The sequence below is a fragment of the Solanum stenotomum genome, chromosome 1, assembly GCF_019186545.1.
Source record: "Solanum stenotomum isolate F172 chromosome 1, ASM1918654v1, whole genome shotgun sequence".
Classification (NCBI taxonomy): Eukaryota; Viridiplantae; Streptophyta; class Magnoliopsida; order Solanales; family Solanaceae; genus Solanum; species Solanum stenotomum.
Window position 1 is genome coordinate 13,163,522 of NC_064282.1, and position 16,072 is coordinate 13,179,593.

The 16,072-nt window shown below is 32.9% G+C and overlaps 2 protein-coding genes across 3 annotated transcripts in view; one reads left to right on the forward strand and one right to left on the reverse strand.

Moving 5' to 3' along the window:
* On the reverse strand, positions 1-13,560 carry LOC125853673 (vacuolar protein sorting-associated protein 9A-like). Of its 2 annotated transcripts, XM_049533396.1 has the most exons (5): positions 5,131-5,313; positions 4,110-4,257; positions 3,167-3,337; positions 1,845-2,018; positions 1-1,028 (listed from the first exon to the last, which is right to left on the reverse strand). In XM_049533396.1, the coding sequence occupies exons 1-5, from the start codon at positions 5,238-5,240 to the stop codon at positions 120-122; spliced, it is 1,512 nt and encodes a 503-aa protein (XP_049389353.1). In that variant the 5' UTR covers positions 5,241-5,313; the 3' UTR covers positions 1-119. The 2 variants fall into 2 exon arrangements, with proteins under 2 accessions (XP_049389353.1, XP_049389354.1); XM_049533397.1 differs by lacking the exons at positions 3,167-3,337; positions 4,110-4,257; positions 5,131-5,313 and adding an exon at positions 13,221-13,560.
* The window catches only part of LOC125853670 (inactive protein RESTRICTED TEV MOVEMENT 2-like), a 15,342-nt gene continuing 8,598 nt past the window's right edge, over positions 9,329-16,072 (forward strand). Inside the window, exons 1-2 of the mRNA XM_049533392.1 lie at positions 9,329-9,438; positions 11,684-12,862. Coding sequence (XP_049389349.1) covers positions 9,330-9,438; positions 11,684-12,862 — 1,288 coding nt within the window. The 5' untranslated portion in view covers position 9,329. The remainder of the gene's footprint in view (positions 9,439-11,683; positions 12,863-16,072) is intronic.

The window sequence follows — 16,072 nt, forward strand, 5'->3', positions numbered from 1 at the left end:
AGGTTATTCTACTGTCCAGAAAGAATCAAGTGGATCCTCATTTTGCTGTTAAAAAATACAGATACAACTTTAGACATCACATGATTCTACATGTTTTCCACTGAATTTATCTGTAAAACCTAACTCCCTTCTTCACCCTTACTTGAAAGTTCTTCATTTTCCTTTAACTTTGATTCATCTGACTCGAGAGACTTTGAAAGTAGTGAAGAATCCACGGGCCTGTCTTTCTGCATATCATCAATTGGCTCGTCTTTCTGTGTTTCATCAATTGGCTCATCTTTCTGTGTCTCATCGATTGGCTTGTCTTTCTGTGTCTCATCAATTGGCTCTCCTGCTGAGGCAGCTTCAGATTCGGTGTTGAATTCAAATTCAGGGTGCTGAGTTTGTCCTTCATTATTGGGCAATGGTGGAGATGGATTGTCAATGCCTGATCCTTTAGCAAGGCAAACATACTTGATAACTAGGCGCTTGTAATTGGTTAGTAGTTCTTCGATATCACCCACTGTTAGGTCACCAGCCTGGGAATATAGGTAGGGGAAACTTTGGAACACTTGGCTGATGCTATCCTCCTTGATCAGCATACTAGCCCCTCTGTTTTCTAGATCCGACAGTGACGGGATCTTTTCCATTGATGACTGACTTTTAGCATACTGATCCTCGTTCTTGATGTTTGTTTCTGTTGATGCAACCGAGAAATTTGGCTGTGTAGCAGGGTGTGGAGGCCTATTTGACCTAAAACTTTGTTTGGCGTCAGAAGTGTCTGCACCAGGAACAGGTCCAGCGTTCTGATCACTCTGGTCCAGTACATTGTTGTCGGCTGAAAGACCAGAAAGAAGTGCTCGAGCAGACTCCATATTTGTTTCAAACTCGGTCTCATCCATAGAAAGAGCTTGTGCATCAATATTCGAAATGAAAGATTCTGCAGAAAGAATGTTTGTGAAGAAGTATGCCGCTTCAGAAACCAAGCGGGTTTGCCGCCTAAACCTTTGTATATACAGTAGATTTGAGTGCAGCTGAGGGGGGTTAGCCTGATTGTGACATAAAATAAAAGGTAATTTAAAAATTGAATGCAAGGACACAACAGAAGTTGTAAAATTAAAATACGGGAGCAGAAAGAATTTCAATCATTCTTCAGTATTGAAGAGAACACAGAACTAAAACAAACAAGCTTTTAGTTCTCCACTTAAAGATTTTCATCTATAAAAAGATTTTGGAAGGACGGTGCGTCAAGGATTTGGTAATATTCCACACATGGTTCATCAAATCAAGGATTTTGTTGAGAATCTAACTGAGTAAAATTCACTTTTTTTTGTTTGTTTCTGCGGGACAATTATAAAGTTATAATTCATATGATGTTATCCCAAATCAGAAATCATATGCAAGATATTTGGGGGATGAGAAGTACAAGATATTTGGGGGATGGAAGTGGGTGATGATACGATGATAGGAAAGCGAAAGGTGCAATAATGGACTCTTTGGCCACTAATCTGGATGCCTGCCTTTCGGATGCATTCAGTGTTCATGAATTCCAACATAAAGAAATAAGAATGTTTCTTCTGATCATTCCTTAGAAGAGAATTAAAATTTCCCTTGTCAGTCATCTTGGGCAAAAAAATCCAAGACAAATCAGTCGTACCAGCAATCCCTTCCCTTATTCATGTAGCAAAGTTGGACTACTATCCAGGCAAACATTGTTCAGTGTTATTAGACCTCTAATTCTGAAATCATCTTCCCTACAGGGAAATCAAGACGTGGGAGCATACCAAACACTACAATTCAGAACCTAAAGGATTCCTCAGTTGAGAAGACTAATATATCAGGTCAGTGCAAATGAGCTGGCTTACCTTTATGGTGACATATATGAGAACGGGAAGAAAATCATCTGCTCCTGGAGGGTTATCCTTTGCTGAAACAGAAGTCAGGAGATTATTGATAACCTTGCAACAATTAAGAATACACACAAGTTTGTCTCTTGGTGCCCTGTACATATTTATCTTTTGTAGCTCCTTCTGCGCAAGCTGTAAAAAGTGTAGCATGTAATGAAATAGTTAGACATCTCATTGAAAAATGACATTCACGAAAGATCTATGCTTATTTATGGCAGGGTAATAGAGCTATACTTATTGTAATCAAGATCACAACTCAAAAGGACAGCCTAAAGAAGACGTTTCTATAAAGGAAGAAGTGTGTGCCCCGGTACTATGAAAATATTCTCTGAATTTTGCATACTGCAAGCCTTGATATTACCGTAAACTGACGGTCGTACCCATAAAATACCAGTTTACAAACTTCTGCAGCAAATCTCTGAAAATCTGGGTCCACATTTAACCAACAAGTTACCATGTTAAATAAAAAATATGAAAGTAACACAATTTTTTTATAGAAATCAATACTAGAGGTAATTGCCAGAGTAATCAGTGACCATCTTGTCAAGGTTTAACATATGCACAAAGACAAGAAGGTTAGCTCTTACTTGGTTATTTTTGTGAAAATACTCCGTTACTTTTACCAGTTATTAGTATAATAAAATAGCTGTGCAAAAAACTATTTTATTTGAAAACTACACCTGTTCCAGAAATGTGTATCTTTTCCAAAATTCTAACTTCCAAACACTGGTTGCGAGAAAAAATATTTGTTTCTTCCATCAGAAACCCATAAACCCACTAAGATACAGACACACATGCACATATACTATTGTGTGTGTGTCAGTATGTGTATAATGTGTGAACACACACACACAGTGCATATAAATATAAACTAACATCATGGTAAATGATTTTGGTCGAGGAATGATCAAGTATGCCTCACAAAAGATGGGTGGCTTTATTTAAAAACCACAACCATATTCAATTAGAAAAACCGTTCGCCCACAACATTTTGTTCGGGAAAATTATGTAAATGTACCGACTTCGGAACCAACAAACTGTCAAAAGACACGTGCATTTTGCTCTGAAATATAAAAACTGGTAATTTTATAACTTCACCCACGCATTGTCATCCTATGAGTGACAGGCCCAAATCCCAACAACAGTAATCAAGTGAGAAATCATATCCCTTCCTCCAGTAGTAAAAAAAAAAAGTAGCAGTTAAGAACCAAAATCCCTGCACTTGCAACAGAATCAATGAATGATTCACCAGAAATTTACTTTTTACAGAGTTCACTTACCAACCATGATGATTCATTTTGAAATGTTGGCTTGATATCCAAATTCTCAGGCCTAACAAATTGTTGAATCAAAGCAATTTTCTCATGAAGCTGTTCATCAACTTTCACATCTTCAGGAAGTGAAGCAAATGTACGAGTAAATAGCTTCGTCATGACATACTTCTCAAGTCCCTGTTGTTTGAAATAATATGAATATGAGCAAACAAAGTACAAACAGCACAGCAACAACTAAACTTATAATCAGTTGACATGCTGACATGCAGCCTACAGCCATCCAGACGCATCGAGTATAGAAAATGTGATATCCATGAATAACACAATATATTGATTCCATATGTTGGAGTAAAATTGTACAAACATCAACCTGAGTCTTTTACTGAAAAGGTATGACATATGTAAGCATGTTGAGATAAAAGGAAAAATGATAACAATCAGACTTGGTACTTCTAGGCACAGTACCAATAGCAACTCTAATTAAGACACACAGTAGATTCAAGAATCCAAAGTTTTTTGTTCCTTCAATGTTGAGATATCTGTGGATCTGTTTTTCTGAAGGATATCAGTGGAACTTCCTTCCATTATTTATGCTCTTAAGGTTAGATATTTATTAATATCATGGAGCAGCCTGAATCTTCAGTGTACTAAAAAATCAGCATGCAGATGTCATAAGTTTGAAACTCGGTTGTGTATAGGCCCATTCCTCTGTCATGTTCCACTTAAATTTCAGGCTTCTTGTTGGCGGCGGCAGTATTCGAACTTGCGATGTGCACCCTAGGCTGCACATCTCAAGTTGTGTCCTTAATATTGAACCAAAACCCTAGGGGCTTGTGGGGCAATGGGGTTGGATGGAAGGCTGGTAGGTTGATGAGATTTGATATACAAATTAAAAAACAGACTGATAACATTCATGCTAAAGCCTTATTCAGCATATAGGTGCACTCACTTCACCAGCACTCTCCAACTCCTCCTCAGAACATCCAGCCCAAAGTGAATGAGCTCTGAATGCTGTTTCCATATTTCCAAGGAACTCCTGCACGGCTGCACTATCCCTCTCTGCGTCTGGAGCATTGTTCAAAAATGATACAATAAAACTGCAAAAGATTCCAATTAGTAATAACATTTCCCTCAAATGATACCTACCTACAACTCTTCAGGGTCCTAGTTGATTAATATGGCAAGCCTTGCTGTTATGTTAATTTGAATTAATCAATTATCCAAATATTCAATATGCAGTAGTATATTATAGGATTTTAGATCAGTTAGTAGAAGAAACACAAAGCCCATGAATTATTCCATCTACGTGCTTTATAATTATGAAAAGTATGAGAAGAAATTATGCTAAGATGACAAGCTGATTATAAGTTTCATATTACTAAGACAACCATTCCATAGCTGATCCAGAATCCCAATATTGATAATTCATTTTTTATACTCAATATCCATTAACTTCACTTTGCATAGAAAACTCTCTCCATTAAATCATTGAGGTACTTGTTTGGGCTGAGGAGTAGTTGTTGTATTACGCCAAAACCCAAGCAGGTTTGAAGAGATTTAAAGAGAAGAAAACAACAAGAGGTTCAGCTGAAGCATTCTTCAATAATGATTATGGGCTACTCAACTGAGCAAATGAGTTCACGTCCCTTTATCACCATCATCATATACATTTTTTTCTCATGGCAATCTTCCAATATCTACTTTAAGCAAACGTCAACAATAAGTTACTACTAAACTTACATATGAACAAAAATAAGTTAAAGAGCCTAAGTAAGTACTCTGGTTTTCTCAGTTAATTGGCCTAAGTTGACTTGAGCAATCAAAATCATACAAATCCGATTATCCAACTAAACCTTACCCATTTATTCTTTTACCATAAATAGGTGTCTTTCTTTGATCTATACAAATTTTCCTAAGTTTCCTTTCGCACTCAAATTATGAATAGGCTCTTATAAGATGAAGATTGATACCTTTTGATGGATTTGACGAAATCGGCAGCGGTTGGATCACGCATTCGTTGAAGGAAATCATGCCACGTCAATGGTGCAGTAGACGGTCCTAACACGTCGCTGTTCTCCATTTTCAGATCGACGGCCGGCGACTCTTTCTCTCTCTCTCTACGAATTTCTGATACTATACTGAAGAAGAAAGAAGAAGAAGACAGACTAAATGGGCCCCCGAAATCAAGTGGAAGTTGGGCTTGCAATTCATTTGTTTGGAAGGACTTTGGGCTTATGAGAGTAAACTGGGTTCTCAATTGGGCCTATCAGGACCTATTTATGGGCCATAACACCTGAATTTCTGAGAGAAAGTGGCAAATAGCCACTTGCCAGATCGCTAATTAAGTTTTTAACTACGCAAAATTATTCAGTACTAGTAAAATCCCCGTGCTTCGCGCGGGAATTTAATATCACGGAATATATAAAATAATACTTAAAATCTATCCGTCACTAAAACTAAAACACTATATTATCCTACATAAAAGATTAATATTGTAAAGGAAAATGAAAATTATTTCATCTTATCATTTATCTTTAATAACATAAGCATATATTAATTACTGTAAAAATACATACCAGGATCTAAAACACAAGCAATGGTGTCACTGAGCCACTCAACATGAGTAAAGTACACAAATATGTAATTGTGAAGAAGAAGATGACGAAGTAGTAGTTTAGAATTTTCATTGTTTTAAAATGAGAGGAAATCCCTCTATTTATAGACAACAAATGGTAGTGTGAACAAATATTTATTGTACCTTATCGAAAAGGTTACAACTATTTGGAAAAGTTGCAACCCTTCAAAAAGGTCACAACCTTTTATAAAAGTCACAACTTTTCATAAAAGTCGCAACTCTTCATTAAAGTCACAATTTTTCATAAAAATCACAATTTTTCATAAAAGTCGCAACTCTTCATTAAAGTCACAACTTTTCATAAAAATCACAACTTTTCATGAAAAAGGAAGACTAGTTTTGGAAATAAATAAATTAAAAGTGAATTTTGGTTTGTGGTGGCGCCGCGCAGGCAGGTCTAAAGTTCTCTTTTATATATACACTAGATAATTGAAGGCCCGTTCACGGGCCCGATATAATTAATTGTCTTTTCAATTTTAATTTAATTTTTTTTACCTAAATTCACATCTTATTTTATTATAATTTCTAAAATTTCCTAGCATTTAAAAAAAATACAAAAATCCCCTCTCAGATACATCCATATCCTCTATCAAATACATCACTATCTCCTCTCGAATACACCCATATACTCTCTCGAATACATCTTTATTCCCTCTTGAATACATCCCTATCTTCTCTTGTATACATCTCTCTCCTCTCGAATACACCCCTCCTCTCTTGGATTCATCTGTGAGCTATTTGTCTGCAAGTTTCCTGAATAGTAATGTATCACGATCGATGTATTCGCATGTCTGCTGATGTATTCAAAAAAAATTAATTTTAAGAAATTTTTGTTATTTGAAAAAGAGTAGAAATATAATGTAATTAGCTCTTAACAGTATGAAAATTTATGTAATTTTTACTTTAATTTATGTGACATATTTTTCTTTGTAGTCAGTTTCAAAAGAATGATGTATTAATATATTTAATAACATTTTGACTTTAAAATATTCATTTTATTCTTAATAAGATGATTTATAGTCATATGAACATATATGGTTTGGTTTAAACCACAAGTTTTAAAAGTGTTTTTTTTTTAAAAAATAAATAAAACTTCATGCTAAGTCAAATAAACATTACATAAATCGAAATGGAATGAGTACAAACTTTAGATCAATTTTATATTTATAAAATTTAAACTTTTGTAACTATTTTGCCTTTTAACAAAATTTAAAATGAAAACACTAAAGCTTTTTCACGATTATTTTTTATAGTATTTTTTTATCAATATTATGTTGATAATAACCAAAATTTTAATATAAATAAGGTAATAAAGTAACTTAATTTTGAAATTCAAGTATTGATATCAATTGAGAAAACATTTTTTTTTTAAGTTGGAAAGCATTCATAATCTAATATTTAATATGCTCCTTACTCTCGACGAATAACACTAATTTATCATAATTCAAGATTGTAAGAAGTAGAAATCAAGACTAAAAAGTGCAACTCACTATTATATGAAGGTCAATCCGTAGTTTATTTGTTGTGGAAGTTTCCTAAGTATATTATATATAATTCTATGTCAAATTAATTTTTGATCTCATTTATTTATACTATTTCAAAATTTATCCCGCTAATTGGTTATGTGTTTTCTTAAACTACAATTATGCAGTCATTATTTTGTCTTTTTTTTTTTAATTCTTACATTATCAACTCTATTTTTTTTTATATCTCTTTAGAATTGTGATATTTTTTGTTTTCTTATTTAAGTCACAAATTTTTGAGATAAAATAAGTTAAATAAAATTATGTCAATACTTATGTTTAAAAAACATTATATATAATTATAAAGGAAATTACATACATGGAAGATTGTAGGATTATATATATTGAATATGTTGTAGTAGTGGTAATAAACATAGATGAACGATTTGAATTGTCAAGAGTAGAAAGGTATAAATATTTTTCACATTATTATTATAATCAAATAAATACAAATTGATTTTTCAAAATAAAACAAAATGAATTTGTGGGGCCACACATGCAACAAAACTTTTTGTGACTCTCGAAAAGGAAAATTGGATTCTTCTAGAAAATTATTTTGATAATTAATTAAACAATTATAAATTTATAACTCTGCCCATAAAAAATATTTAAAATTACAAAATTGTCGTTGATCATAGTAATCTTAGCTCTTCTGTATAAACTAATATAGATAATTGGTCATGTGCTTCTTTTTTTTTTAAACTACAATTATGCAGTCATTATTTTGTCTTTTTTTTTTTTAATTCTTACATTATCAACTCTATATTTTTTTTCATTTTCTTTTTTATCTCTTTAGAATTGTGATATTTTTGTTTTCTTATTTAAGTCTCAATTTTTTAAGATAAAATAAATATTATTTTGGAGATAAATAAGTTAAATAAAACTATATGAATACTTATGTTTAAAAAAATTATATATAATTACAAAGGAAATTACATACATGGAAGATTGTAGGATTATACTAAATATGTTGTAGTGGAAGATTGTAGGATTATAATGAATATGTAGTAGTAGTAATAAATGTAGATGAATAATTTGAATTGTCAAGAGTATAAATGTATAAATAATTTTCATATTATTATTATAATCAAACAAATACAAATTAATTTTTAAAAATAAAACAAAATGAATTTGTGGAGCCATACATGAAACAAAACTTTTTGTGAATCTTGAAAAGGAAAATTGGATTCTTCTAGAAAATTAATTTGACCATTAATTATACAATTATAAATTTATAACTTTGCCCATAAATAATGTTTAAAATTACAAAATTGTCATTGGTCGTCCTAATCATGGCTCTTCTATATAATAGAAATATGATATATGATTTAGCCGCTCGTTAATGTAGAAAATCTTATCTAAACTATATATTAAAAAAAAACTTTAGTGTATTGTGTTGAAGGTTGAAGTTTTTACAAGTGAAACTCCACAAACTATATTGAAACTCCAAATGGTGTTGGATTTCGAAACTTTTATAGGTAAACTCCAGCACAGTGTATTAGAGCTTCAATCCAATCTTTTCGAAAAAGATTTGTACAACAATTTTTATAGTGAAACTTGTTCAATCACCAAATACAATCATGAAGTTTAATTTGGAGAAGTAAATTATTCTTTTAAGTTAAAAGATAATACCATGAGTGGAATATATTTTTGGTATAATTACCCAAACATGTTCACTGACGAGTACATTTTGTAATATTTATATATCTTATCATTATTTCGTTCAATTATCTCTTTTAAAAACCCAAACTTAATGAATTGGAATAGTTTGGGAAAGAGTAGAGCACAAAAAAAGAAGCTTTGTTGCATTAGATTCTCCATTTGGAGGAACCTGAGAATTTTGAAGCAATGAAATTGGAATAGTTTCATCTCTAAGAAACACAAACCAAACTTGCAATTTTCGAAACCAACGCCTATAAAATGGTATAGTAACAAAGCTTTCAAAGTCTCATAACCATTTCCAAGATAAATAAAACAATGATTTGCACTTCTATTTGTTGATAACAAAAAAATGGCAACGGGACCTAATCGGGCGTCGCCACCTGTATATGAAGATTTTAGGCCTGTTTCTGAGCGGCATCAAGAGGCAGGAGCTGAAAAATTACTTATTTCTCTTCCTGGTGGGTTTATTTATTTATATTCTCAAACAAAACTATTACCGGTAATGTTTCAATTTATTTGATTATTTTAACTTCACACGAAGTTTAACAGAACAAGTAATTATTTTTGAGAAAATTAGAAATAGCATTACTTTGATTCCTATTTACCAATCATAATGATAGCTTGGCTAAGTAAGAAACATAGCAATAGTTTACTTAAAAATACTAGCAATATGATTTGTTCTGTATCACTGTATACAACGAAACAAATAAAATTCAAACCCTCACACTATGTATTGTAATTTAACCAAACTTTCACAATTTCGAATAAATACACACATATATATACTAGTTATAGTAGCTCGTGCTAGCACGGGCTCAACATATATTTTTATTTTTTATTTTAATTTATGTGACATTAATAAAATTTTAACGGTCAAACAATTTTTTTGTATGTTCTTTAAATTTTAAGTTGTTGATTATTGTGGTTAATAATATTTTATATGTAATTTTCAATATTCTCTTTGTCCCAATTTATGTGTTATTGATAGAATTTCGAAATTCAAGCAAATTTTGTATGTCTTTTAGATTTTGAAGTCATTTAATTATTATGAGTTACAATACATTTTACGTTTATGTTACTTTTTCTATTCCAAACTATGTGACATTAGTAGAATTTTGAGAGTTGATCAAATTTTTTGTATGCCCTTTAAATTTTGAAGTTGCTAATTATTGTGTGATTTGTAGTACGTTTTATGTTATTTCAATTAATATATGTTATTTCCTCTATCCTAATTTATATGGCACTAATAGATTTTGAGCTTCAACCAAATTTTATAGATGTCTTATAATATTTTAGGGTTTAATTACCTCTTTTTGATTTTTAATCCATTAATATGCTTTCTTCACAATTATCAGTAGAGCTACCTTTCAGTGTTGATGGTTTAGCAACATATCCTTAAAAGAACAGACCAACGAAAGCTTCCTCTTATTGCTTATTGTGCATATTATTAAGTAAAAAGTATTCTAATTAATTCTACTAAAGATTCACTAATTGAATGCAGAGAGAAATTAATTAATGTGAGAAAAATACTGAAAGAAAGACTTAATCCTACTCCATCCGTCCAATAATTATTGTCTATTATACTATTTTGGAATGTCCTACAATACTTGTCCACTTTATGAAATCAATGGATAGTTTACCCCTTATCATTAATTATAGTCATTTTTCAATTATATTTTTTAATACATTATATTTATTATATTTAAAGAATGATATAGTAGTATTACTCTTTTATTTACAATTTCTTAAAAAATGTATAATGTCAATACTGGAGAAATACTATTGGAGAGAGAATAGTTGATATCAATCACCAAAGCAATACAACTAAGTAGTAATAAGTGGGGCCCATGTTTTCAGAAAGTTGTGCGAATTATTTGTAGTTTTAAGGGGACAAATTAGTCCAATAGATACAAAAAATGAAATGCAGCTGCACTACTCCTTTAACTAACCAATTGAATTACATTTTTCATGTGAAATTACAAAAGTAACATCTGAGGATTTTTTTGTCAATTCTCATAAACGGGAAGTTCCTCACATTCACTCTTATTAATAGTAGTAATATAATAATTTTCAAAGTTAAATTAGATTGTATTAATTTGATATTTTAAACAAAAAAATTAAATATGCAAAATCTATACAAAAAGTACTATAAATTGTAATTTTTTGCATATGAATATGATGCAAAAACACATTATAAAATATTAGTTAAAATTATTATAGTTTGACTCTAAAAAGGAAATCATAACAATTAAAAGTGTATAGAGAGAGTAATAAATAGGTAATTAAATTTCAAGAAGTTTAAAATAAAAGGTTGAAAAAAAGAATAAGATAAACAACATATATTGAAAATTGAAAACATATAAATAATAAATGGGCCCAAATGAGGTAGGTAATTAATGTTGTTAAATTGTCCAATAATATAAATTTTAAAGGTACAACCATAAAAGAAGAATGTACAACATTATCTAAGCACATATCATCCAACACTTGTCCTGTGCTAAGTAGTAGATACTCCCACTTATTATATATAGTAACACTTGTCATGTGCTAAGTAGTAGATATTCCCACTTATTATAATAGTAATATATATATGTTTGCTCTTTTGAACAAATGGATATAAAATTCTCATCATCATATAGAAGAACTTTTATGATATGCATTAAAGTAGAAGTTTTAAATCCTCTTGTCTTTATTTGCCTGCAGGTTTCATGAAGGAGAGCATTAGAGTAAGTACAGAAGGCAAGAACACAGTGAGAGTAGGTGGAGAACTTTTTATAGGAAGCAACACATGGCGTCGCTTCCAAGAAGATTTTCAAGCACCTGATGATTGTAACATGAAAAGGATCAATGTCAAATTTGAGGATGGAATGCTCACTATCACTATGCCACGAAAAATGCCCAGGCAATTATTAGATGAACAAGCAAAACAATTTCCTCACAGAATCCCTCAGAAGGATGATCATATTCCTCCCAGAAACAATCATTCAACTGATGAAACACCAAGAAAACCAACCCCTTTAAAACGCACAGCTCAACATGCTGACAAAGATGAAGATTCTACAAGAAATGAGACATTGGGGAGTGCTGAATCATCAAAGACTCAAAAGGGTAATAATGTTCCTCCCAGAACAACTTATCCAACTACTGAAGCCGCCCCAAGAAAACCAACCCCTTTAAAACCCACAGCTCAACTGCCTAAACCTCAACATGCTCACAAAGATCAAAATTTTACAAGAAATGAGACATCGGGGAGTGCTGAATCATCAAAGACTCAAAAGGGTGATAATGTTCCTCCCAGAACAACTTATCCAACTACTGAAGCCGCCCCAAGAAAACCAACCCCTTTAAAACCCACAGCTCAATTGCCAAAGCCTCAAAATGCTGACAAAGATCAAGATTCAGGAGTGAAGGAAAATAAATTCTCTGACGACCAATTGATGAGCACCGAATCATCAAAGACTCAAAAGGGTGATAAAAATATAGATTTTCCAGCTCTTAGAACAATTCCATTAGGAAAAACTAGTGGTGAGAAGGAAAAATCAAAAGATGAGAAGAAAATCTTGGAAGGTCTAGTAGGTAGTATTGAGCCAAAGGGTGATAATGTTCCTCCCAGAACAACCTATCCAACTACTGAAGACGCCCCAAGAAAACCAACCCCTTCAAAACCCACAGCTCAATTGCCAAAGCCTCAAAATGCTGACAAATATCAAGATTCTGGAGTGAAGGAAAATAAATTATTTGACGACCAATTGATGAATGTCGAATCATCAAAGACTCAAAAGGGTGATGAAGATATAGATTTTCCATCTCTTAGAACAACTCCATTAGGAAAAACTAGTGGTGAGAGGGAAAAAACAAAAGATGAGAAGAAAATCTTGGAAGGTCTAGTAGGGAGTATTGAGTCAAAGATTCAAAAGAGTAAAGAAGAAAACTTGGATCATAACAGAACACAGTTGATAGAAAGTGGCAAAGAAGTTGAAATGAAGGAGAGGCATGATGCAGGAGGAAAGATTGTTTCTGATAAGAGTGAAGACTTAAGAAAAAAGTCTCAAGAAAAGGTTGAGCAGAAAGGATCAAAAGGAAAAGTTGAGCAGAAAGGATCAAAAGAAAAAGTTGAGCAGAAAGGATCAAAAGAAAAAGTAAGTACAAAAACAGGTTGCGCAGACTATTTTTGGAAATTTATTTCATGGTTCAGTTGTGAAGATTAATATATCAGATCAGTGCAAATGAGCTAACTTACCTTTATAGTGACATAAATGAGAACTGGAAGAAAATCATCTGCTCCTGGAGGGTTATCCTTTGCTGAAACAAAAGTCAAGAGGTTATTGATAACCTTGCAACAATTAAGAATGCACACAAGTTTGTCTCTTGGTGCCCTGTACATATTTATCTTTTGTTAGCTCCTTCTGCGCAAGCTGTAAAAAGTGTAGCATGTAATGAAATAGTTAGACATCTCATTGCAGAATGACATTCACGAAATATCTACGCTTATTTATGGCAGGGTGAAAGAGCTATACTTATCGTAATCAAGATCACAACTCAAAAGGACAGTCTAAAGAAGACGTTTCTATAAAGGAAAAAGTGTGTGCGCTTTGGTACTTTGAAAATATTCTCTGAATTTTGCGTACTTCATGCCTTGATACGTTATTGTAAACAGACGGCCGTACCCATTAAAAACCCAGTTTACAAACATCTGCAGCAAACCTCTGAAAATCTGGGTCCACATTTAACCAACAAGTTACCAAATTGAATCAAAAATATGAAAGTAATACAATTATTAGAAATCAATACTCGAGGTAAATGCCAAGTAAAAAGTGTCTATCTTGTCAAGGTGTAACATATGCACAAAGACAAGAAGGTTAGCTCTGCCTTGGTTATTTTTGTTTAAAATACTCTTTTTCTTTTATCAGTTATTAGTATAATAAAATAGCTGTGCAAAAGAATATTTTATTTGAAAACTACACCTGTTCTAGAAATGTGTATCTTTTCCCAAGTTTCAGTGGTTGTGAGAAAAAAAATTGTTTCTTTCATCAGCAAACCCAAAAACCCACTAAGATACACACACTCACATGTACATATACTATTGTGTGTGTCAGTATGTGTATGATGTGTGTACACCCACACACAGTCTATATATATAAACTCACGTCATGGTAATTGATAGAGGTCGAGGAATGATCAAGTACATCTCACAAAAGATGTATGGCTGGCTTTATCTGAAAAAAAAATCAATTAGAAAAACTGTTTGCCCACAACATTTTGTCTGGGAAAATTATGTAAATGTACTGACTACTGAACCAACGAACTGTCAAAAGACACATGCATTTTGCTCTGAAATACAAAAACTGGTAATTTTATTACTTAACCCACGCATCATCATCCTATGAGTGACAGGCCTAATTCCCAACAACAGTAATCAAGTGAGAAATCATATTCTATCCTAGTGGTAAAAAATAGTAGCCGTTAAGAACCAACATTCCTGCACTTGCATCCGTTTTGATAACTCCATGAATGGAGATTAAGACTTGGAGAATTTACAGAGCATTTGAAAGAAGAAGAAGGAAGAAGATTGTATTAATGTCTTGATGCAGTGAATCTGTACATACATGCTTTTATATACTACCCTCACTATGAATGAATACAAAATATCTCTAACAAAACTTTGTAACTAACTATTGCCATGTCATCAGCTAGTAACTAACTTTTGGAAGCTTCTAACTAACATAACCATAAGCTTTGTTATTTCTGCATTTGCTAACACTCCCCCAAAAGCTTATGGTTGAAATATATTTTTCATTTCAAGATTGCTTAGTAGTAGATGGTGTTGTCCTTGTCCAAGACTCTTTGTGAGTAGATCAGCAAGTTGATGCTTGGTGTTAATATATTCTGTCTCCAGTATTCCTTGACAAATTCTTTCTCTTACAAAGTGATAGTCTATGTCTATGTGTTTTGTAGACTCATGGAAGATAGGATTAGCTGCTATTTGTATTGTTGCTTTGCTATCACATACCATTTTTACTGGTACTGTTATATTGACTCCCAACTCTTTGTATAAGCCTATCAACTAGGTTATTCAGCGGCACATGTGGCCATGCTCCTGAATTCTGCCTCAGCTGAACTTCTTGACACAGTCCCTTGCTTCTTAGACTTCCATGATATTAATCCTCCTCCAAACTTCACTAAATACCCTGTAACTGATTTTCTTGTTTCAAGACATGCCCCCAGTCAGAGTCACAATAAGCTGTTAGCTGTGTAGTTTGTTCTGCTGGCATTAGTAATCCTAGACCAGGTGTTTCTTTGATGTATTTTACTGCTCTTAATGCTGCCTCCATATGTGACTCCTTAGGACAATGCATGAACTGGCTAAGAACTTGTGCAGTAAAAGCAAGATCAGGCCTAGTCATAGTCAGATAAAGAAGCTTTCCTAGCAACTTTTGATACATTACAGGATTAGCAAGTGGTTTATCATGGTCAGGACTTGAACCAGTCACATGCTCATCATATTGAATTAACGTGAGTCTTTTGTTCAGCTCCAAAGGTGTATGAACTGGCTTTGCTCCTCCTAGTCCAGTTTCAGACAGCAGCTCCAAAGCATATTTCCTCTGTGTCATCAGGATGCCCTTGTTTGATCTAGAAAACTCAATGCCTAAGAAGAATTTTAATTCCCCTAGGTCTTTCATTTTGAACTTCTTTTGAATTTCCATTACATAGGAGTTGGTGGTCACTTCCAGTGACTAGAAGATCATCTACATACACCAATATCACCACAATATCATTCCCACTTTGCTGTGTGAATAGAGAATAGTCATAATGACTTTGTTTGAACCCCATCTGGACTAGTGCCTCAGTTAACTTCATGTTCCATTGTCTAGGTGCTTGTTTCAAGCCATACAATGACTTGTGGAGTTTGCAGACCTTGTGACTCTCCCCCTGTCTAGCAAAACCACAGGGAATGTCCATGTAGACCTCTTCGTGTAAATCACCATTCAAGAAAGCATTGTGGACATCCATCTGATATATATACCAGCCTTTGGAAGCAGACAAAGCAACCACAGACCTAACAGTCACCATCTTTGCCACAGGGCTAAAAGT